General features: G+C 41.0%; 1 protein-coding gene across 1 annotated transcript in view; it reads right to left on the minus strand.

Moving 5' to 3' along the window:
* LOC139749133 (sorting nexin-25-like) overlaps positions 1–13,562 on the minus strand; it is a 455,484-nt gene extending 441,922 nt beyond the window's left edge. The window contains 3 exon segments of the mRNA XM_071662758.1: positions 7,646–7,815; positions 9,710–9,955; positions 13,461–13,562. Coding sequence (XP_071518859.1) covers positions 7,646–7,815; positions 9,710–9,949 — 410 coding nt within the window. The 5' untranslated portion in view covers positions 9,950–9,955; positions 13,461–13,562.
* Positions 13,563–25,316: the final 11,754 nt, after the last annotated feature.

Here is a 25,316-nt window from a genome sequence, read left to right on the forward strand (position 1 = left end):
AACCATACAACATTGTTGGAACCACTATTCCTTCAAACATACCCATTTTTGCTTTCCAAGATAATGTTCTCGACTTCCACACATTCTTCAAGGCCCCCAGAATTTTCGCCCCCTCCCCCACCCTATGATCCACTTCCGCTTCCATGGTTCCATCCGCTGCCAGATCCACTCCCAGATATCTAAAACACTTCACTTCCTCCAGTTTTTCTCCATTCAAACTCACCTCCCAATTGACTTGACCCTCAACCCTACTGTACCTAATACCCTTGCTCTTATTCACATTTACTCTTAACTTTCTTCTTCCACACACTTTACCAAACTCAGTCACCAGCTTCTGCAGTTTCTCACATGAATCAGCCACCAGCGCTGTATCATCAGCGAACAACAACTGACTCACTTCCCAAGCTCTCTCATCCACAACAGACTTCATACTTGCCCCTCTTTCCAAAACACTTGCATTTACCTCCCTAACAACCCCATCCATAAACAAATTAAACAATGGTGGACATAAACATGGAAACACGAAAGAGGATAAGCATTACTGAGAAGAGAAATGACTTCTCTAGGCACAGGTTTGCGCATGGTTTGCAGTCCTGGATTTATAAATTTAATGGGGTTTACAGTATTGTCTGGACAGGTGCGTAATTGTTTAAACTTAAGAGTCATGTATGACTCTATGATAGCGTTTGCTGGATCTGGAGAATGCGCATAGTGAATTGTACAGTAAAGGAATAGAGTAGTGCTTTTCTAAGTGAGTCTAATAATTTGTTAATGAAACACCTGAGTCAAATCTCTACACTTGCGAGGATCCACAATGAGGAGGGTGATACAAGATGGTGAGTAAGAGGAAGCATGAGTTGGAAGTAGAGTTGAAGTGTTGTAGAATGGTAGAGTGGAGTATGGATAGTGTTTGGCTGAGGATGGATGTGCAAATGAGAGATTTAGGAAAATGAAATGGTTAGTTGAGATTTATCAGGAGAGAAGGTAGTGAAAGATTGTGGAGACTGAAAGAGCGGTATTAAGAGCAAGAGGTGTTGGATGGTTTGGCAGTGTAGAAAGAGTGGGAAAGTTTACTGAGGTTAGTGTGTCGGATGAGAAGGAAAGGGTATATGTATGTATGACATGAGTTTGAGGGCAGTGAGGATTGTGTGATGCGTGCCATGAGTGCATTTGTAAGGAGGGCAAGAGGAGTGAATGAAGAGTGGAAAAGTGCGTCAAATTGAATCATGTGAGGATGAAGTTTGTGAGTATGTCTATAATTGTTGTGGAGGGTATATACATTGAGGGGTTGGGCATGTAGGAGCAAAGCGGGAGAAGGCAGTTGGTACTATATATATATATATATAAATATATATATATATATATATATATATATGAGAAGGAGATGGAGTGAGTATTTTGAAGGTTTGTTGAATGTGTTTGATGATAGAGTGGCAGATATAGGGTGTCCTGGTCGAGGTGGTGTGCAAAGTGAAAGGGTTGGGGAAAATGATTTGGTAAACAGAGAAGAGGTAGTAAAAGCTTTGCGGAAGATGAAAGCCGGCAAGGCAGCAGGTTTGGATGGTATTGCAGTGGAATTTATTAAAAAAGGGGGACTGTATTGTTGACTGGTTGGTAAGGTTATTTAATGTATGTATGACTCATGGTGAGGTGCCTGAGGATTGGAGGAATGCGTGCATAGTGCCATTGTACAAAGGCAAAGGGGATAAGAGTGAGTGCTCAAATTACAGAGGTATAAGTTTGTTGAGTATTCCTGGTAAATTATATGGGAGGGTATTGATTGAGAGGGTGAAGGCATGTACAGAGCATCAGATTGGGGAAGAGCAGTGTGGTTTCAGAAGTGGTAGAGGATGTGTGGGTCAGGTGTTTGCTTTGAAGAATGTATGTGAGAAATACTTAGAAAAGCAAATGGATTTGTATGTAGCATTTATGGATCTGGAGAAGGCATATGATAGAGTTGATAGAGATGCTCTGTGGAAGGTATTAAGAATATATGGTGTGGGAGGAAAGTTGTTAGAAGCAGTGAAAAGTTTTTATCGAGGATGTAAGGCATGTGTACGTGTAGGAAGAGAGGAAAGTGATTGGTTCTCAGTGAATGTAGGTTTGCGGCAGGGGTGTGTGATGTCTCCATGGTTGTTTAATTTGTTTATGGATGGGGTTGTTAGGGAGGTGAATGCAAGAGTTTTGGAAAAAGGGGCAAGTATGAAGTCTGTTGGGGATGAGAGAGCTTGGGAAGTGAGTCAGTTGTTGTTCACTGATGATACAGCACTGGTGGCTGATTCATGTGAGAAACTGCAGAAGCTGGTGACTGAGTTTGGTAAAGTGTGTGAAAGAAGAAAGTTAAGAGTAAATGTGAATAAGAGCAAGGTCATTAGGTACAGTAGGGTTTGAGTGATCGGGGCCTGAACATGCAGGAGGGTGAAAGGTGGGCAAGGAATAGAGTGAATTGGATTGATGGGCTGTCAGTGGATTGAATCAGGGCATGTGAAGCGTCTGGGGTAAACCATGGAAAGCTGTGTGTGGCCTGGATGTGGAAAGGGAGCTGTGGTTTCGGGCATTATTCCATGACAGCTAGGGACTAAGTGTGAACGAATGAGGCCTTTGTTGTCTTTTCCTAGCGCTACCCTGCACACATGAGGGGGGAGGGGGATGGTATTCCACGTGTGGCGAGGTGGCGATGGGAATGAATAAAGGCAGACAGTGTGAATTGTGTATGTATGTGTCTGTGTGTGTAATATATATGTGTACATTGAGATGTATAGGCATGTATATTTGCGTGTGTGGACGTGTGTATATACATGTGTATGGGGGCGGGTTGGGCCATTTCTTTCGTCTGTTTCCTTGCGCTACCTCGCAAACGCGGGAGACAGCGACAAAGCAAAATAAATAAATAAATATAAATAAAAATATACACACACATATATATATATATATATATATATATATATATATATATATATATATATATATATATATATATGATAGAGTTGATAGAGATGCTCTGTGGAAGGTACTAAGAATATATGGTGTGGGAGGCAAGTTGTTAGAAGCAGTGAAAAGTTTTTATCGAGGATGTAAGGCATGTGTACGTGTAGGAAGAGAGGAAAGTGATTGGTTCTCAGTAAATGTAGGTTTGCGGCAGGGGTGTGCGATGTCTCCATGGTTGTTTAATTTGTTTATGGATGGGGTTGTTAGGGAGGTGAATGCAAGAGTTTTGGAAAGAGGGGCAAGTATGAAGTCTGTTGGGGATGAGAGAGCTTGGGAAGAGAGTCAGTTGTTGTTCGCTGATGATACAGCGCTGGTGGCTGATTCATGTGAGAAACTGCAGAAGCTGGTGACTGAGTTTGGTAAAGTGTGTGAAAGAAGAAAGTTAAGAGTAAATGTGAATAAGAGCAAGGTTATTAGGTACAGTAGGGTTGAGGGTCAAGTCAGTTGAGAGGTAAGTTTGAATGGAGAAAAACTGGAGGAAGTAAAGTGTTTTAGATATCTGGGAGTGGATCTGGCAGCAGATGGAACCATGGAAGTGGAAGTGAATCATAGGGTGGGGGAGGGGGCGAAAATCCTGGGAGCCTTGAAGAATGTGTGGAAGTCGAGAACATTATCTCGGAAAGCAAAAATGGCTATGTTTGAAGGAATAGTGGTTCCAACAATGTTGTATGGTTGCGAGGCGTGGGCTATGGATAGAGTTGTGCGCAGGAGGGTGGATGTGCTGGAAATGAGATGTTTGAGGACAATATGTGGTGTGAGGTGGTTTGATCGAGTAAGTAATGTAAGGGTAAGAGAGGTGTGGAAATAAAAAGCGCGTGGTTGAGAGAGCAGAAGAGGGTGTTTTGAAATGGTTTGGGCACATGGAGAGAATGAGTGAGGAAAGATTGACCAAGAGGATATATGTGTCGGAGGTGGAGGAAATGAGGAGAAGTGGGAGACCAAATTGGAGGGATGGAGTGAAAAAGATTTTGAGTGATCGGGGCCTGAACATGCAGGAGGGTGAGAGGCGGGCAAGGAATAGAGTGAATTGGATCGATGTGGTATACCAGGGTCGACGTGCTGTCAATGGATTGAATCAGGGCATGTGAAGCGTCTGGGGTAAACCATGGAAAGTTGTGTGGGGCCTGGATGTGGAAAGGGAGCTGTGGTTTCAGGCATTATTGCATGACAGCTAGAGACTGAGTGTGAACGAATGGGGCCTTTGTTGTCTTTTCCTAGCGCTACCTCGCACACATGAGGGGGGGAGGGGGATGTTATTCCATGTGTGGCAAGGTGGCGATGGGAATGAATAAAGGCAGACAGTGTGAATTGTGTGCATGTGTATATATGTATGTGTCTGTGGGTGTATATATATGTGTACATTGAGATGTATGGGTATGTATATTTGCGTGTGTGGACGTGTATGTATATACATGTGTATGGGGGTGGGTTGGGCCATATATATATATATTTTGCTTTGTCGCTGTCTCCCACGTTAGTGAGGTAGCACAAGGAAACAGATGAAAGAATGGCCCAACCCACCCACATACACATGTATATACATACATGTCCACACACACAAATATACATACCTATACATCTCAATGTATACATCTATATACACACAGACATATGCATATACATAATTCATACTGTCTGACTTTATTCTTTCCCATCGCCACCTCGCCACACATGGAATAGCAACCCCATCCCCCCTCATGTGTGTGAGGTAGCGCTAGGAAAAGATAACAAAGGCCCCATTCGTTCACACTCAGTCTCTAGCTGTCATGTAATGTTCCCTTGTCTTACACACTTTATTTACCTCCTTCCAAAACATCTTTTTATTCTCCCTAAAATTTGGTGATACACTCTCACCTCAACTCTCATTTGCCCTTTTTTTCACCTCTCGCACCTTTCTCTTGACCTCCTGCCTCCTTCTTTTATACATCTCCGTCATTTGCATTATTTCCCTGCAAAAAGTGTCCAAATGCCTCTCTCTTCTCTTTCACTAACAATCTTACTTCTTCATCTCACCACTCACTACCCTTCCTAATCTGCCCACCTCCCATGCTTCTCATACCAAAGGCATCTTTTGTGCAAGCCATCACTGCTCCCCTAAATACATCCCATTCCTCTCCCACTCCCCTTATGTCCTTTGTTCTCACCTTTTTCCATTCTGTACTCATTCTCTCCTGGTACCTCCTCACACAAGTCTCTTTCCCAAGCTCACTTACTCTCACCACTCTCTTCACCCCAACATTTTCTCTTTTTTTCTGAAAACCTCTACAAATCTTCACTTTCGCCTCCACAAGATAATGGTCAGACATCCCTCCAGTTGCATCTTTCAGCACATTAACATCCAAAAGTCTCTCTTTCGCACACCTATCAATTAACACATAATCTAATAATGCTCTCTGGCAATCTCTCCTACTTACATATGTATACTTAAATATATCTCTCTTTTTAAACCAGGTATTCCCAATCACCAGTCCTTTTTCAGGACATAAATCTACAAGCTCCTCATCATTACCATTTACAACACTGAACACCCCATGTACACCAATTATTCCCTAAACTGCCACATTACACATCTTTGCATTCAAATCACCCATCACTATAACCCGGTCTCGTGCATCAAAATTACTAACACACTCACTCAGCGGCTCCCAAAACACTTGCCTCTCATGATCTTTCTTCTCATGCGCAGGTGTATATGCACAAATAATCACCCATCTCTCTCCATCCACTTTCAGTTTTACCCATATCAATCTAGAGCTTACTTTCTTACACTCTATCACATACTCCCAGCACTCCTGTTTCAGGAGTAGTGCTACTCCTTCCTGTGCTCTTGTCATCTCACCAACCCCTGACTTTACTCCCAAAAGACTCACAAACCACTCTTCCCCTTTAACCTTGAGCTTCGTTTCACTCAATGCCAAAACATCCGGGTTCCTTCCCTCATACTACCTATCTCTCCTTTTTTCTCATCTTGGTTACATTCACACACATCTAGACACCCTAATCTGAGCCTTCGAGAAGGATGAGCACTCCCGGCGTGACTCTTTTTTTGTGTTTCCCCCCTTAAAAAGTTAAAATACAAGGAGGGGAGGCTTTCTTTTTCATACATATTTGCCATTTCTCGCCTCAGTGAGGTAGCGTTAAGAACCAGGCACAAACCCATTCTTGCAGAACATTAGTGGCAACAGTTATCAACTATCTATTTGACAATATCCCCGAAACACAGTCACTAAAAATAATTCTCGACACCATCTATAACATTAAGAAATTAGGCTGAACATCTTAAGAGCACTGCAGGAGCCCCAGTGACATGGGTCCTGAGGCTAGAAGGCAAGGTATAAAAGATGGCCTAAAAACTGTATCCCTTAAAGATTTCAAACAAAGACGAGGTAAAATCATGATAAATGTTCAAACTGTCAACCATTAATGTTATAACACTTTTGCATCTAATGAGATCATGTTACATGAGTGTGCCTTAAGACAATGACACTGATTTTAGAGCATTCTGCGCTAATTCTTTGATGTTCCTTGGTCACGGTATATACAGTAATTTCCAGTGAAAATAACAAAATAATGCTAAGTAAAAACATCATACTAGTAATTAATCAGTATCCTTCAGGGTGCTACTTTCTAAACATCCCTATGGGGTAGACTTTTTGGACAACATTGTGCATATATAATCATGAATGAAGTAATCATGTTTTGAGTAAAATTTCCCATATATAAAATCTCAGAAAGCAAAAATGGGTATGTTTGAAGGAACAGTGGTTCCAACAATGTTGTATGGTTGCGAGGCGTGGGCTATGGATAGAGTTGTGCGCAGAAGGGTGGATGTGCTGGAAATGAGATGTTTGAGGACAATGTGTGGTGTGAGGTGGTTTGATCGAGTAAGTAATGTAAGGGTAAGAGAGACGTGTGGAAATAAAAAGAGCATGGTTGAGAGAACAGAAGAGGGTGTTTTGAAATGGTTTGGGCACATGGAGAGAATGAGTGAGGAAAGATTGACCAAGAGGATATATGTGTCGGAGGTGGAGGGAACGAGGAGAAGTGGGAGACCAAATTGGAGGTGGAAAGATGGAGTGAAAAAGATTTTGAGCGATCGGGGCCTGAACATGCAGGAGGGTGAAAGGTGGGCAAGGAATAGAGTGAATTGGATTGATGTGGTATACCAGGGTTGATGTGCTGTCAGTGGATTGAATCAGGGCATGTGAAGCGTCTGGGGTAAACCATGGAAAGTTGTGTGGGGCCTGGATGTGGAAAGGGAGCTGTGGTTTCGGGCATTATTGCATGACAGCTGGAGACTGAGTGTGAACGAATGGGGCCTTTGTTATCTTTTCCTAGCGCTACCTCGCACACATGAGGGGGAGGGGGATGGTATTCCATGTGTGGCGAGGTGGCGATGGGAATGAATAAAGGCAGGCAGTGTGAATTGTGTGCATGGGTATATATGTATGTGTCTGTGTGTGTATATATATGTGTACATTGAGATGTATGGGTGTGTAGGTTTGCGTGTGTGGACGTGTGTGTATATGCATGTGTATGGGGGTGGGTTGGGCCATTTCTTTCTTCTGTTTCCTTGCGCTACCTCGCAAATGCGGGAGACAGCGACAAAGCAAAATAATAATAATAATAATAAAAAATAAAATTCAGTAATACTTACCTAAGAGTTTCAATACTTGGGTTGACATCATTCACCAAGCTTGCATACCATGGTGTCACATTGTTCTCAATGAATTTATCAATCAGTTCGTTGATGCCACTATCAATTTTGCGGGTGATAACAACTCCATGTCTTGTTGGCAGAGAGCTTTCTGCATCACAGCGGACACTCTGTGTTGATGAACAAGGCTCTTTTAAAAATTTCCAACAGCCTTCCTAAGATGTTTTGAAAAGTAACTGTTACATGAAATATAAAAGAGATAAGCAGCAAACACATAATGGTTAACAACAAGTAAATATCCTGCACATGTTGCAAATCTGTGATTCTTTTATGGAAGTCAACAGCTACCTCATTTAAAGGGTTCTCTTTATGTTCTGATGAGATTTGTTTCAGGTCTTCTAGTAGACTATTACCCTTAGTATAAGGGTAATAGATGAGGAAGTGAAGTGTTTTAGATATCTGGGAGTGGATCTGGCAGCGGATGGAACCATGGAAGCGGAAGTGGATCACAGGGTGGGGGAGGGGGCGAAAATTCTGGGGGCCTTGAAGAATGTGTGGAAGTCGAGAACATTATCTCGGAAAGCAAAAATGGGTATGTTTGAAGGAATAGTGGTTCCAACAATGTTGTATGGTTGTGAGGCGTGGGCTATGGATAGAGTTGTGCGCAGGAGGATGGATGTGCTGGAAATGAGATGTTTGAGGACAATGTGTGGTGTGAGGTGGTTTGATCGAGTGAGTAACGTAAGGGTAAGAGAGATGTGTGGAAATAAAAAGAGCGTGGTTGAGAGAGCAGAAGAGGGTGTTTTGAAGTGGTTTGGGCACATGGAGAGAATGAGTGAGGAAAGATTGACCAAGAGGATATATGTGTCGGAGGTGGAGGGAACGAGGAGAAGAGGGAGACCAAATTGGAGGTGGAAAGATGGAGTGAAAAAGATTTTGTGTGATCGGGGCCTGAACATGCAGGAGGGTGAAAGGAGGGCAAGGAATAGAGTGAATTGGAGCGATGTGGTATACCGGGGTTGATGTGCTGTCAGTGAATTGAATCAAGGCATGTGAAGCGTCTGGGGTAAACCATGGAAAGCTGTGTAGGTATGTATATTTGCGTGTGTGGACGTATGTATATACATGTGTATGGGGGGGGGTTGGGCCATTTCTTTCATCTGTTTCCTTGCGCTACCTCGCAAACGCGGGAGACAGCGACAAAGTATAATAATAATAATAATAATAATAAAAAATCATCTCATCAAGTATTATTTATCCACTCTGAATATCAGTACAGCCTTCCAAATAAGTGTCTGTGCTATTTGTGCCATTTGTCTTCAATGAACTGGGTGTTATCTTTTTGACAGAACCTTGCTATCTCACTTGTCTCTGAATCTGTGATTCACTATCTGTTGTTATAGCAAATGCAAAACAGAAAAGCTTATAGCCACAATCCTTGAAAACAAAAAAGGGATGCCATATGAAGTAACATCTTGCTTCTTTCCATAGCAAGGAGCATGTCTTTGGCCACATGAAGGGGAGGGGTTCAAAATCAGTAAGATGTGAATGTGGAATTTGAAAAATGAAAAAGTGTGGCAAATGAATGGTTTTATCAACATAAGAAATGTAGTGTCACTGACAAATAAAAAGGAAATAAACTGCCTGAAAATGCTGGAGGTATTTCTACCCGGAGACAAGAAGAAAAACTTATCAATGGAAGAGGAGCTATCACATTTTCTTGGGATAAAGGTGAATTTTATTTCATATACAACAAATATGTAATGATTTTGAGCTCAGACAAAAGTTGCATGAAAACTGAAGAAAGATGAGTTTTCCAAACCTTGTACACAATATAACTTGCTCAAATTATCAAGAAAATTACATTTCATTGTTAGTGCACAACACTTAAAAACATCATACATATATTATTACATCAGCTGCTTAAACAGATGAGCATGGTAATGAACTCTGAAGAAATTACTAATACCTCTGTAAATGTAAGACATACTTAATATTTCAATAAAAATCTGCATTAAAGCACAAAGAAAAGAAGAAGCTAGCAATCTAGAAAAATATACTTGCCGTAATGAGGGTATGAAGGGCAGATATCTCCGCAGGTACTCTGATTGTAACCTGATGTTTAGCTGATAGCATCACATATGCTGCAATGGTGAGAGTGGCCCCAAGAACCATGGCTGAAATACCCCCTACAACCAGTGAGAGGGGTAACACCACTCCTAAACTTCCTCTGTCTCCACCCCATCCCCACACAGCACTCACACACCAAGCAGCCAACAACCCCCCAACTGCTGCTGCCCACATCCAAACCTAGAAAAAGAATTCATTCATGTTACACTTTGAATTCATGTACCATCACAGCACTGTACTTCACTGTATTTCAAATTCTAAAAGATGGAACAGAAGAAGGCAAGTGAAGAGTGCTCATCCTCCATAAACACTCAGGCTGGGATGTCTGAATGTGTGTGGACAAAACCAGGATGAGATGAAGGGACATGTACCATGTTGGGGAACCTCAATACTTGGTTCTATGTGAAACAAAGCTCAAGGGGATGGGGAAAGAATGGATTGAGTAACTTAAGGACAATGTTGGTTCACTTTCCTTCTTCTATAGGTATTTCTTTGGTTTTTGCTCCCGAGATCTGGCTGCCTGTGTGCCCCCATCACTTGCTAGACTATGCAATACTCAGTAAGTTGCTGTGTCACATGATTATTATGTGGATATCGGCAACTCAAAGGTGGGCCACTTTGATACCTGCTTCTTTCCCTACACATCAAAGCTCTGGAACTCTCGATCTTATGTCTTTCCTAATAACTATGACCTGGCACATTTCAAAAATCTGTAAATACTTTCCTTTGTCTTTTTTTCTCTAAATCATAATTCTCTCTATATTTCAATTAAGGCCCAGTCTTGATGTGGACTTTTGTCCGTGAATAAGACCTTCAATAACAGAAAATAATAGCAAGGTTGTCTCTCCTACTGAAGGAGGATTTGTGGAAAAGTGTGAAAGAGTGCAAGAGGTGAACTCCAGACTGACAGAGCTGGAAATGGAAGTAGATTATGAGAGGTGAGTGACCATCAGAGCTTATGCAACTGGTAGCAAGAGTGAGTATGTCAGCAATTTTGATGTACAAAATTGAGTAACAGTGATTGGTGATTAAAATCTAAGAGCTGGTGTTGGTGTGGTTAATGGGTAATTGGTGAACAGCTTGTGGGGCTGTCACTAAATAAGGACTGATGCTTAGGAATACTTGGTTTAATAAGTGAAACATACATAAACATACATGAGTGAGAGGGGTTAATGGTGATCAGGCATAACTGGATCATACTCTACTTGATGGGGATTCTAAAGGCATGTTGAGAGGAGCAAATGGTAAAATGTCTGATCACTTCTTGACAGGGGTGAGGGTGAAAGTTTGAACAGGCTTTAGGAAATGAGAAAATGATATGGGTAAGAGTATGGTGAAAGGAATTAAGCCTGGAAATGAGGCTTGTGTGATGAGGTATGGGGCAGTGAGTGACTGAGATGAGTAATGTATGCTGTTACAGAAAGTAAAAAGTGAGATGTATAGGTATTCTCAGCAGAGAAGGATTGTGAGTGAATGGGAGATGCACAGGAGAAAATCGGTCAAAAGGATAGTGTAGGACCTAAAAACAAGACCAAAAATTTTTCACTTCCAGCATTAAATCAATAACCCTATACATTCTTTCCTAGAAAAAAGAAATCATTCCTGTTATCTACTTAATTATCCTATAAAACAATTTCTCAAAAAACGAAAATGCAAATCATTTGTAAGTAATGGCCTATCATTGTTATGATTTCTAAAAGTGGTTCACCTACTCACACATAAATCAGCCCTGCAGTTTTCCTGCTTTTTATTACCTATCTACTTATTCAATATTGCTAAATCATATAAAATATCTTAATAAAGCTTTCCAGGTCTTGATTAATTTTCCAACACAAATTCTACCACTCCATTTGAAATATCATGGTAGTCTATTTTACCTTTGTATTGAAACTAACTTTGGGAAATAGATATATATGTTTTAGATGCTTTTTATAAAGTAGTTCACTGTAATTACAGAATTAACTGCAAAAGACCAATCTATCCTATCTCTCATACTGAATGATATCAAATAAAACAACGGTAGAATTTCAGAGAAACTGTGGTTAATCACTAGAACAGTGACGTAAAAGTTGGTAACACAAAAAGTAAAACAATCAACAAAACTTATGAAAACCTCACCAAACTTACATAGCAGTCAAAATTCTTAATATTCAATATTGTAATCATTATATACATCCACAATCATAAAAATGCAATGCCATCATGGCAACTGATGTCAACAAAAAGACAACACAACCAGCGGCCATATGATCCCAATAGATGAATACACAGTTGGTAATCTCTGCTATCATATCAGCTACTAGATGAGGTCAGAGAAGGCTTTCAAAGGTTCTGTTGATAATTTCGATTAATTCTCAGTTTGTGGATGCATGGTGAATTTCTACAACAAAGGCACCAATGGATACTTTTACAATCAACAGAGTTAATACAGTGCAGCTATTCAACAGTAGATCAGGGCTCTCAAGTAACTTTATCATCAAAAATTTAAATTTTTGCCCTCAAATCTTAAACAATATCTATATGTTCTTATTTCTCAATTTTTCATTTAGCTATAGTTAAAAGGAAGAAGATTTGCCTCCACAAACTGGTTGCAAAATTTTGTTAGTTCTAGTCACAAATGCCTTCGCTGAACAAGTCTTTTCTCTGTGCAGCGCTCAGTTGACCAAGGAGCAAAATTCGCTGATCGTCAAAACAGTGGAGGTTCTACTCAAAGGTAAAATAAACTCTGATAATATTCGATGTGATGTGTACACTTTCGTTTTGAGTATCTGCACTGCACAAGATGATATGTGGATAAGAGAAGTACTACAAATATCATCATTCCTATAAAATTTACTTCTAAGCTTTTATTAAAATAAAATATTGATATGTTATACGCATTCATATTTTTTGACAATTCGAATCAACTGGATCTTACGTTTTTGGACTTCAAAACCATGCTGCAGCTTCTCTTACTCAAGATGGTAACCACAAAATTGGCAGGGACTTTGAAGCAAAGAAGAAATTTAGGGATACAAGCACGCTATATCAACAGTTCAGAGTGTAGGGGATCAACTGGTACCAATTTTCATTAAAATCCTTCAACGAAAACACAAACATAAGGGACACAATGTCCCAAAAATAAATTACTTAGCTTTGTGCTCTATGCATGGCCCTTCGCATGTTACTGGTCATGCAGACAGCTAACAACAAACATCCACTTGGTGCTTTATGCTGTACTGGCATAACAGAACAGCAAGTCCATATTCAAAACTAAAAATGTTCTAAACCAATGACAAACTGTCAAATCCCACTGGTAATTAAGATGGCAAGATTACAATACAATCTTGCAGTGTCTCGTCCCCTGAATACAATTTTTCCAAAATTTGTCCCTAGATTTTAGCATGGTCTTGCAAGAACATGCATCATTTATGGGGATTAGTGCTAACTGGCTGAAGCTTCAAGTGTTTTTTTGTCTGGCCTTCATAATCAGACTAAGAAACAACATGAGAGTCTGAAATGCCATGTCACCTGAATTTATCTTGTCTCACAATCGCTAACTTGTAATTCATTCCCTACTACGTTTCCCTAACTTACACTATACTACCGGCGAAACATACACAATGAAATTATTCAACCAACAAAGACTTTAGGATGATGTAGGAAATCATTCTAGTATTATTTAATTCTTCAAGAAAGTCCCCACCTGCACCTTAAATGCCTTTTCCGCAATCTTGAAAGCTGTTGATAATTTGACAGGTCTCCATCAACAGCAGCTAAGCTGTTTACTTGAGATCAGCTGATCGATTGACGTTTTCTTTAATGGATGGAGGTACCATTTTCTATTATAATTTTAATCTATTTAAAATTTCGTTTAGATACATAATCAAATCTATTTTTCCCCTTCCGTTTAGCATCATATTAAAGAATAACAAATATAGATGACTGAGAGTTAAAAATTTTACAACACATTGCTGTAATACGTAACCAACCTCTCCGAGTACTTACCTATGCCATGGTCTTTTATGCCGTACCAAAAGACAGACACTTGTGGGCCCCTATTTCTTAAACTTTCTTTCGCCTCATGCAGCCAGTTAATCAAGCGGAAGGTGCACGTCGTTGCAGAATTTCTTTTAAGTCATCATTAATGAAATATATAGGTGAGTAATGTGGCAGTTGAGGGAATAATTGGTGTACATGGGATGTTCAGTGTTGTAAATGGAAATGGTGAAGAGCTGGTAGATTTCTGTGCTGAAAAAGGACTGGTGATTGGGAATACCTGGTTTAAAAAGAGAGATATACATAAGTATACATATGTAAGTAGGAGACATGGCGCGTGAAAGAGAGACTTTTGGATGTTAATGTGCTGAGAGGTGCAACTGGAGGGATGTCCGACCATTATCTTGTGGAGGCGAAGGTGAAGGTTTGTAGAGGTTTTCAGAAAAGAAGAATGTTAGGGTGAAGAGAGTGGTGAGAGTAAGTGAGCTTGGGAAGGAGACTTGTGTGAGGGAGTACCAGGAGAGAATGAGTGCAGAATGAAAAAATAGTGAGAGCAAAGGACGCAAGGGGAGTGAGGGAGGAATGGACTGTATTTAGTGAAGCAGTGATGACTTGCGCCAAAGATGCTTGTGGCATGAAAAGCTTGGGAGGTGGGCAGATTAGAAAGGGTAGTGAGTGGTGGGATGAAGAAGTAAAATTATTAGTGAAAGAAAAGAGAGAGGCATTTGGACGATTTTTGCAGGGAGATAATGCAATTGAGTGGGAGATGTATAAAAGAAAGAGGCAGGTTAAGAGAAAGTACAAGAGGTGAAAAAGAGGGCAAATGAGAGTTGGGGTGAGAGCGTATCATTAAATTTTTGGGAGAATAAAAAGATGTTTTGGAAGGAGGTAAATAAAAGGCGTAAGACAAGAGAACAAATGGGAACATCGGCGAAGGGGGCTAATGGGGAGGTAATAACAAGTAGTGGTGATGTAAGAAGGAGATGGAGTGAGTATTTTGAAGGTTTGTTGAATGTGTTAGATGATAGAGTGGCAGATATAGGGTGTTTTGGTCGAGATGGTGTGCGAAGTGAGAGGGTTAGGAAGAATAATATGATAAACAGAGAAGAGGTAGTAAAAGCTTTGCGGAAGATGAAAACGGGAAAGGCAGCGGGTTTGGATGGTATTGCAGTGGAATTTATCAAAAATGGGGGTGACTGTGTCGTTGATTGGCTGGTAAGGATACTTAATTGATGCATGACTCGTGGTGAGGTGCCTGAGGATTGGCGGAATGCATGCATAGTGCCCCTGTACAAAGGCAAAGGGGATAAGAATGAGTGCTCAAATTACAGAGGTATAAGTTTGTTGAGTATTCCTGGGAAATTATATGGGAGGGTATTAATTAAGAGGGGTGAAAGCATGTACAGGGCATCAGTTTGGGGAAGAGCAGTGTGGGTTCAGAAGTGGTAGAGGATGTGTGGATTAGGTGTTTGCTTTGAAGACTGTATGTGAGAAAAACTTAGAAAAGCAAATGGATTTGTATGTAGCATTTATGGATCTGGAGAAGGCATATGATAAAGTTGATAGAGATGCTCTGTCGAAAGTATTAAGAGTATATGGTGTGGGAGGCAAGTTGTTAGAAGCAGTGAAAAGTTTTTATCGAGGATGTAAGGCATGTGTACGAGTAGGAAGAGAGGAAAGTGATTGGTTCTCAGTGAATGTAGGTTTGTGGCAGGGGTGTGTGATGTCTCCATGATTGTTTAATTTATTTATGGATGGGGTTGTTAGGGAGGTGAATGCAAGAGTTTTGGAGAGAGGGGCATGTATGCAGTCTGTTTTGGATGAGAGGGCTTGGGAAGTGAGTCAGTTGTTGTTGGCTGATAATACAGCGCTGGTGGCTGATTCGGGTGAGAAACTGCAGAAGGTGGTGACTGAGTTTGGTAAAGTGTGTGAAAGAAGAAAGCTGAGAGAAAATGTGAATAAGAGCAAGGTTATTCGATACAGTAGGGTTAAGGGACAAGTCAATTGGGAGGTAAGTTTGAAAGGAGAAAAACTGGAGGAAGTGAAATGTTTTAGATATTTGGAAGTGGATCTGGCAGCGGATGGAATTATGGAAGCAGAAGTTACTCATAGGGTGGGGGAGGGGTCGAACGTTCTGGGAGCGCGAAAAATGTGTGGAAGGCGAGAACGTTATCTCGAAAAGCAAAAATGGGTATGTTTGAAGGAATTGTGGTTCCAGCAATGTTATATGGTTGAGATGCGTGGGCTATAGAATTGGGTACGTAATGAAAGGGTAAGAGAGATGTGTGGTAATAAAAAGAGTGTGGTTGAGAGAGTAGAAGAGTGTGTTTTGAAACGGTCTGGTCATATGGAGAGAATGAGTGAGGGAAGATTGACCAAGGGGATATATGTGTCAGAGGTGGAGGGAACGAGGAGAAGTGGGAGACCAAATTGGAGGTGGAAAGATGGATCGGGGCCTGAACATGCAGGAGGGTGAAAGGAGTGCAAGAAATAGAGTGAATTGGAACGATGTGGTATACCGGGGTCGACTTGCTGTCAATGGATTGAACCAGGGCATGTGAAGCGTCTGGGGTAAACCATGGACAGTTTTGTTGGGTCTGGATGTGGAAAGGGAGCTGTGGTTTCGGTGCATTATACATGACAGCTAGAGAGTGAGTGTGAACGAATGTGGCCTTTGTTGTCTTTTCCTAGCGCTACCTCGCGCGTATGCGGGGGAGGGGTTTTCATTTCATGTGGCGAGGTGGCGACGGGAATGACAGAAGGCAGCAGGTGTGATTATATACATGTGTATATATGTATGTATATATATATATATATATATATATATATATATATATATATATATATATATATATATATATATATAAATATATATATATATATATATATATATATATATATATATATATATATATATATATATATATATATATATATGTATATATATATACATATATATATATATATATGTATACGTTGAAATGTATAGGTATGTATATGTGCGTGTGTGTGTTTATACATGTGTATGTGGGTGGGTTGGGCCATTCTTTCGTCTGTTCCCTTGCGCTACCTCGTTAATGCGGGACACAGCGACAAAGTATAATAAAATGATGTATATATATATATATATATATATATATATATATATATATATATATATATATATATATATATATATATTTTTTTTTTTTTTTTTTTTTTTTGCTTTGTCGCTGTCTCCCGCGTTTGCGAGGTAGCGCAAGGAAACAGACGAAAGAAATGGCCCAACCCACCCCCATACACATGCCTTGATTCAATCCACTGACAGCACGTCAACCCCGGTATACCACATCGCTCCAATTCACTCTATTCTTTGCCCTCCTTTCACCCTCCTGCATGTTCAGGCCCCGATCACACAAAATCTTTTTCACTCCATCTTTCCACCTCCAATGTGGTCTCCCTCTTCTCCTCGTTCCCTCCACCTCCGACACATATATCCTCTTGGTCAATCTTTCCTCACTCATTCTCTCCATGTGACCAAACCATTTCAAAACACCCTCTTCTGCTCTCTCAACCACGCTCTTTTTATTTCCACACATCTCTCTTACCCTTACGTTACTTACTCGATCAAACCACCTCACACCACACATTGTCCTCAAACATCTCATTTCCAGCACATCCATCCTCCTGCGCACAACTCTATCCATAGTCCACGCCTCGCAACCATACAACATTGTTGGAACCACTATTCCTTCAAACATACCCATTTTTGCTTTCCGAGATAATGTTCTCGACTTCCACACATTCTTCAAGGCTCCCAGAATTTTCGCCCCCTCCCCCACCCTATGATCCACTTCCGCTTCCATGGTTCCATCCGCTGCCAGATCCACTCCCAGATATCTAAAACACTTCACTTCCTCCAGTTTTTCTCCATTCAAACTCACCTCCCAATTGAATTGACCCTCAACCCTACTGTACCTAATAACCTTGCTCTTATTCACATTTACTCTTAACTTTCTTCTTTCACACACTTTACCAAACTCAGTCAGCAGCTTCTGCAGTTTCTCACATGAATCAGCCACCAGCGCTGTATCATCAGCGAACAACAACTGACTCACTTCCCAAGCTCTCTCATCCCCAACAGACTTCATACTTGCCCCTCTTTCCAAAATTCTTGCATTCACCTCCCTAACAACCCCATCCATAAAGAAATTAAACAACCATGGAGCCATCACACACCCCTGCCGCAAACCTACATTCACTGAGAACCCATCACTTTCCTCTCTTCCTACACGTACACATGCCTTACATCCTCGATTAAAACTTTTCACTGCTTCTAACAACTTGCCTCCCACACCATATATTCTTAATACCTTCCACAGAGCATCTCTATCAACTCTATCATATGCCTTCTCCAGATCCATAAATGCTACATACAAATCCATTTGCTTTTCTAAGTATTTCTCACATACATTCTTCAAAGCAAACACCTGATCCACATATCCTCTACCACTTCTGAAACCACACTGCTCTTCCCCAATCTGATGCTCTGTATATGCCTTCACCCTCTCAATCAATACTCTCCCATATAATTTACCAGGAATACTCAACAAACTTATACCTCTGTAATTTGAGCACTCACACTTATCCCCTTTGCCTTTGTACAATGGCACTATGCACGCATTCCGCCAATCCTCAGGCACCTCACCATGAGTCATACATACATTAAATAACCTTACCAACCAGTCAAAAATACAGTCACCCCCTTTTTTAATAAATTCCACTGCAATACCATCCAAACCTGCTGCCTTGCCGGCTTTCATCTTCCGCAAAGCTTTTACTACCTCTTCTATGTTTACCAACTCATTTTCCCTAACCCTCGCACTTTGCACACCACCTCGACCAAAACACCCTATATCTGCCACTCTATCATCAAACACATTCAACAAACCTTCAAAATACTCACTCCATCTCCTTCTCACATCACCACTACTTGTTATCACCTCCCCATTTGCGCCCTTCACTGAAGTTCCCATTTGCTCCCTTGTCTTACGCACTTTATTTACCTCCTTCCAGAACATCTTTTTATTCTCCCTAAAATTTAATGATACTCTCTCACCCCAACTCTCATTTGCCCTTTTTTTCACCTATTGCACCCTTCTCTTGACCTCCTGTCTCTTTCTCTTATACGTCTCCCACTCAATTTCATTTTTTCCCTGCAAAAATCGTCCAAATGCCTCTCTCTTCTCTTTCACTAATAATCTTACTTCTTCATCCCACCACTCACTACCCTTTGTAATCAACCCACCTCCCACTCTTCTCATGCCACAAGCATCTTTTGCGCAATCCATCACTGATTCCCTAAATACATCCCATTCCTCCCCCACTCCCCTTACTTCCATTGTTCTCACCTTTTTCCATTCTGTACTCAGTCTCTCCTGGTACTTCCTCACACAAGTCTCCTTCCCAAGCTCACTTACTCTCACCACCCTCTTCACCCCAACATTCACTCTTCTTTTCTGAAAACCCATACAAATCTTCACCTTAGCCTACACAAGATAATGATCAGACATCCCTCCAGTTGCACCTCTCAGCACATTAACATCCAAAAGTCTCTCTTTCGCGCGCCTGTCAATTAACACGTAATCCAATAACGCTCTCTGGCCATCTCTCCTACTTACATAAGTATACTTATGTATATCTCGCTTTTTAAACCAGGTATTCCCAATCATCAGTCCTTTTTCAGCACATAAATCTACAAGCTCTTCACCATTTCCATTTACAACACTGAACACCCCATGTATACCAATTATTCCCTCAACTGCCACATTACTCACCTTTGCATTCAAATCACCCAACACTATAACCCGGTCTCGTGCATCAAAACCACTAACACACTCATTCAGCTGCTCCCAAAACACTTGCCTCTCATGATCTTTCTTCTCATGCCCAGGTGCATATGCACCAATAATCACCCATCTCTCTCCATCAACTTTCAGTTTTACCCATATTAATCGAGAATCTACTTTCTTACATTCTATCACATACTTCCACAACTCCTGTTTCACGAGTACTGCTACTCCTTCCCTTGCTCTTGTCCTCTCACTAACCCCTGACTTTACTCCCAAGACCTTCCCAAACCACTCTTCCCCTTTACCCTTGAGCTTCGTTTCACTCAGAGCCAAAACATCCAGGTTCCTTTCCTCAAGCATACTACCTATCTCTCCTTTTTTCACATCTTGGTTACATCCACACACATTTAGGCACTCCAATCTGAGCCTTCGAGGAGGATGAGCACTCCCCGCGTGACTCCTTCTTCTGTTTCCCATTTTAGAAAGTTAAAAAAATACAAGGAGGGGAGGATTTCTGGCCCCCCGCTCCCGTCCCCTCTATTCGCTTTCTACGACACGCGAGGAATGCGTGGGAAGTATTCTTTCACCCCTATCCCCAGGGATAATATACATATATATATACACATACACACACACACACACATACACACACACAAACACACACACACACACGCACATATACACACACACACACATACATATATATACATGTGAAAAATGTAAGAAACAATTTAGAAAACTGAAACTTCTAGCTTGAAATGAAATGAAAAAATGAATGTCACATAATGGTTCAACCTCTGGCTATGGAAAGGAAATGTTTAATTTATTTACACAAACGTCAATAGTAGTTCTCATCAATTTAACCACTGTATCAATAAGCTTCAATGTCTAAGCTACATTTTTTCCAATTTCACTATTTTCTTGTCAAAGCACCATGTATGAAAACTATCACTCCAGTAACACAACTATAAACATTTACTTCCCCTTTAAAAAAAGTTCTGGGGAAGTCTGTCTCGATACACTGCGGGACACTCTACCACCTGGCGAGGTTTGTGTTGCAATGGTTCTTGATTCACAAACGTAGTAGCATCACTGGTGGGCCAATATTTCCAGGTATTCATCACACAACAAATGACCAAGTACAATATTTCCAACTATTCATTACATAAAAAACTATCATACCTTGTCTTTTTCATTTATCAAATTGTAATCCCTCTCTCTCTCTCTCTCTCTCTCTCTCTCTCTCTCTCTCTCTCTCTCTCTCTCTCTCTCTCTCTCTCTCTCTCTATATATATATATATATATATATATATATATATTCTGAGTACAGAATGGAAAAAGGTGAGAACAAAGGAGGTAAGGGGAGTGGGGGAGGAATGGGATGTATTTAGGGAAGCAGTGATGGCTTGCGCAAAAGATGCTTGTGGCATGAGAAGCGTGGGAGGTGAGTTAATTAGAAAAGGTAGTGAGTGGTGGGATGAAGAAGTGAGATTATTAGTGAAAGAGAAGAGAGAGGCATGTGGACGATTTTTGCAGGGAAAAAATGCAAATGAGTGGGAGAGGTATAAAAGAAAGAGGCAGGAGGTCAAGAGAAAGGTGCAAGAGGTGAAAAAGAGGGCTAATGAGAGTTGGGGTGAGAGAGTATCATTAAATTTCAGGGAGAATAAAAAGATGTTTTGGAAGGAGGTAAATAAAGTGCGTAAGACAAGGGAGCAAATGGGAACTTCAGTGAAGGAGGCTAATGGGGAGGTGATAACAAGTAGTGGTGATGTAGAGGAGATGGAATGAGTATTTTGAAGGTTTGTTGAATGTGTTTGATGATAGAGTGGCAGATATAGGGTGTTTTGGTCGAGGTGGTGTGCAAAGTGAGAGGGTTACGGAAAATGATTTGGTAAATAGAGAAGAGGTAGTAAAAGGTTTACGGAAGATGAAAGCCGGCAAGGCAGCAGGTTTGGATGGTATTGCAGTGGAACTTATCAAAGAACGGGGTGACTGTATTGTTGACTGGTTGGTAAGGTTATTTAATGTACGTATGATTCATGGTGAGGTGCCTAAGGATTGGCGGAATGCTTGCATAGTGCCATTGTACAAAGGCAAAGGGGATAAGAGTGAGTGCTCAAATTACAGAGGTATAAGTTTGTTAAGTATTCCTGGTAAATTATATGGGAGGGTATTGATTGAGAGGGTGAAGGCATGTACAGAGCATCATACTGGGGAAGAGCAGTGTGGTTTCAGAAGTGGTAGAGGATGTGTGGATCAGGTGTTTGCTTTGAAGAATGTATGTGAGAAATACTTAGAAAAACAAATGGATTTGTATGTAGCATTTATGGATCTGGAGAAGGCATATGATAGAGTTGATAGAGATCCTCTGTGGAAGGTTTTAAGAATATATGTTGTGGGAGGCAAGTTCTTAGAAGCAGTGAAAAGTTTTTATCGAGGATGTAAGGCATGTGCACGTGTAGGAAGAGAGGAAAGTGATTGGTTTTCAGTGAATGTAGGTGTGCGGCAGGGGTGTGTGATGTCTCCATGGTTGTTTAATTTGTTTATGGATGGGGTTGTTAGGGAGGTGAATGCAAGAGTTTTGGAAAGACGGGCAAGTATGCAGTCTGTTGTGGATGAGAGAGCTTGGGAAGTGAGTCAGTTGTTGTTCGCTGATGATACAGCGCTGGTGGCTGATTCATGTGAGAAACTGCAGAAGCTGCTGACTGAGTTTGGTAAAGTGTGTGAAAGAAGAAAGTTAAGAGTAAATGTGAATAAGAGCAAGGTTATTAGGTACAGTAGGGTTGAGGGTCAAGTCAATTGGGAGGTAAGTTTGAATGGAGAAAAACTGTAGGAAGTAAAGTGTTATAGATATCTGGGAGTGGATCTGGCAGCGGATGGAACCATGGAAGCGGAAGTGAATCATAGGGTGGGGGAGGGGGCGAAAATTCTTGGAGCCTTGAAGAATGTTTGGAAGTCGAGAACATTATCTCGGAAAGCAAAAATGGGTATGTTTGAAGGAATAGTGGTTCCAACAATGTTGTATGGTTGCGAGGCGTGGGCTATGGATAGAGTTGTGCGCAGGAGGGTGGATGTGCTGGAAATGAGATGTTCGAGGACAATATGTGGTGTGAGGTGGTTTGATCGAGTAAGTAACGTAAGGGTAAGAGAGATGTGTGGAAATAAAAAGAGTGTGGTTGAGAGAGCAGATGAGGGCGTTTTGAAATGGTTTGGTCATATGGAGAGAATGAGTGAGGGAAGATTGACCGAGGGGATATATGTGTCAGAGGTGGAGGGAACGAGGAGAAGTGGGAGACCAAATTGGAGGTGGAAAGATGGATCGGGGCCTGAACATGCAGGAGGGTGAAAGGAGTGCAAGAAATAGAGTGAATTGGAACGATGTGGTATACCGGGGTCGACTTGCTGTCAATGGATTGAACCAGGGCATGTGAAGCGTCTGGGGTAAACCATGGACAGTTTTGTTGGGTCTGGATGTGGAAAGGGAGCTGTGGTTTCGGTGCATTATACATGACAGCTAGAGAGTGAGTGTGAACGAATGTGGCCTTTGTTGTCTTTTCCTAGCGCTACCTCGCGCGTATGCGGGGGAGGGGTTTTCATTTCATGTGGCGAGGTGGCGACGGGAATGACAGAAGGCAGCAGGTGTGATTATATACATGTGTATATATGTATGTCTGTGTATGTATATATATATATATATATATATATATATATATATATATATATATATAAATATATATATATTATATATATATATATATATATATATATATATATATATATATATATATATATATATATATGTATATATATATACATATATATATATATATATGTATACGTTGAAATGTATAGGTATGTATATGTGCGTGTGTGTGTTTATACATGTGTATGTGGGTGGGTTGGGCCATTCTTTCGTCTGTTCCCTTGCGCTACCTCGTTAATGCGGGACACAGCGACAAAGTATAATAAAATGATGTATATATATATATATATATATATATATATATATATATATATATATATATATATATATATATATATATTTTTTTTTTTTTTTTTTTTTTTGCTTTGTCGCTGTCTCCCGCGTTTGCGAGGTAGCGCAAGGAAACAGACGAAAGAAATGGCCCAACCCACCCCCATACACATGCCTTGATTCAATCCACTGACAGCACGTCAACCCCGGTATACCACATCGCTCCAATTCACTCTATTCTTTGCCCTCCTTTCACCCTCCTGCATGTTCAGGCCCCGATCACACAAAATCTTTTTCACTCCATCTTTCCACCTCCAATTTGGTCTCCCTCTTCTCCTCGTTCCCTCCACCTCCGACACATATATCCTCTTGGTCAATCTTTCCTCACTCATTCTCTCCATGTGACCAAACCATTTCAAAACACCCTCTTCTGCTCTCTCAACCACGCTCTTTTTATTTCCACACATCTCTCTTACCCTTACGTTACTTACTCGATCAAACCACCTCACACCACACATTGTCCTCAAACATCTCATTTCCAGCACATCCATCCTCCTGCGCACAACTCTATCCATAGTCCACGCCTCGCAACCATACAACATTGTTGGAACCACTATTCCTTCAAACATACCCATTTTTGCTTTCCGAGATAATGTTCTCGACTTCCACACATTCTTCAAGGCTCCCAGAATTTTCGCCCCCTCCCCCACCCTATGATCCACTTCCGCTTCCATGGTTCCATCCGCTGCCAGATCCACTCCCAGATATCTAAAACACTTCACTTCCTCCAGTTTTTCTCCATTCAAACTCACCTCCCAATTGAATTGACCCTCAACCCTACTGTACCTAATAACCTTGCTCTTATTCACATTTACTCTTAACTTTCTTCTTTCACACACTTTACCAAACTCAGTCACCAGCTTCTGCAGTTTCTCACATGAATCAGCCACCAGCGCTGTATCATCAGCGAACAACAACTGACTCACTTCCCAAGCTCTCTCATCCCCAACAGACTTCATACTTGCCCCTCTTTCCAAAACTCTTGCATTCACCTCCCTAACAACCCCATCCATAAACAAATTAAACAACCATGGAGACATCACACACCCCTGCCGCAAACCTACATTCACTGAGAACCAATCACTTTCCTCTCTTCCTACACGTACACATGCCTTACATCCTCGATTAAAACTTTTCACTGCTTCTAACAACTTGCCTCCCACACCATATATTCTTAATACCTTCCACAGAGCATCTCTATCAACTCTATCATATGCCTTCTCCAGATCCATAAATGCTACATACAAATCCATTTGCTTTTCTAAGTATTTCTCACATACATTCTTCAAAGCAAACACCTGATCCACACATCCTCTACCACTTCTGAAACCACACTGCTCTTCCCCAATCTGATGCTCTGTACATGCCTTCACCCTCTCAATCAATACCCTCCCATATAATTTACCAGGAATACTCAACAAACTTATACCTCTGTAATTTGAGCACTCACACTTATCCCCTTTGCCTTTGTACAATGGCACTATGCACGCATTCCGCCAATCCTCAGGCACCTCACCATGAGTCATACATACATTAAATAACCTTACCAACCAGTCAAAAATACAGTCACCCCCTTTTTTAATAAATTCCACTGCAATACCATCCAAACCTGCTGCCTTGCCGGCTTTCATCTTCCGCAAAGCTTTTACTACCTCTTCTATGTTTACCAACTCATTTTCCCTAACCCTCGCACTTTGCA

The sequence above is a fragment of the Panulirus ornatus genome, chromosome 6 (genome assembly GCF_036320965.1).
Source record: "Panulirus ornatus isolate Po-2019 chromosome 6, ASM3632096v1, whole genome shotgun sequence".
Lineage (NCBI taxonomy): Eukaryota > Metazoa > Arthropoda > Malacostraca > Decapoda > Palinuridae > Panulirus > Panulirus ornatus.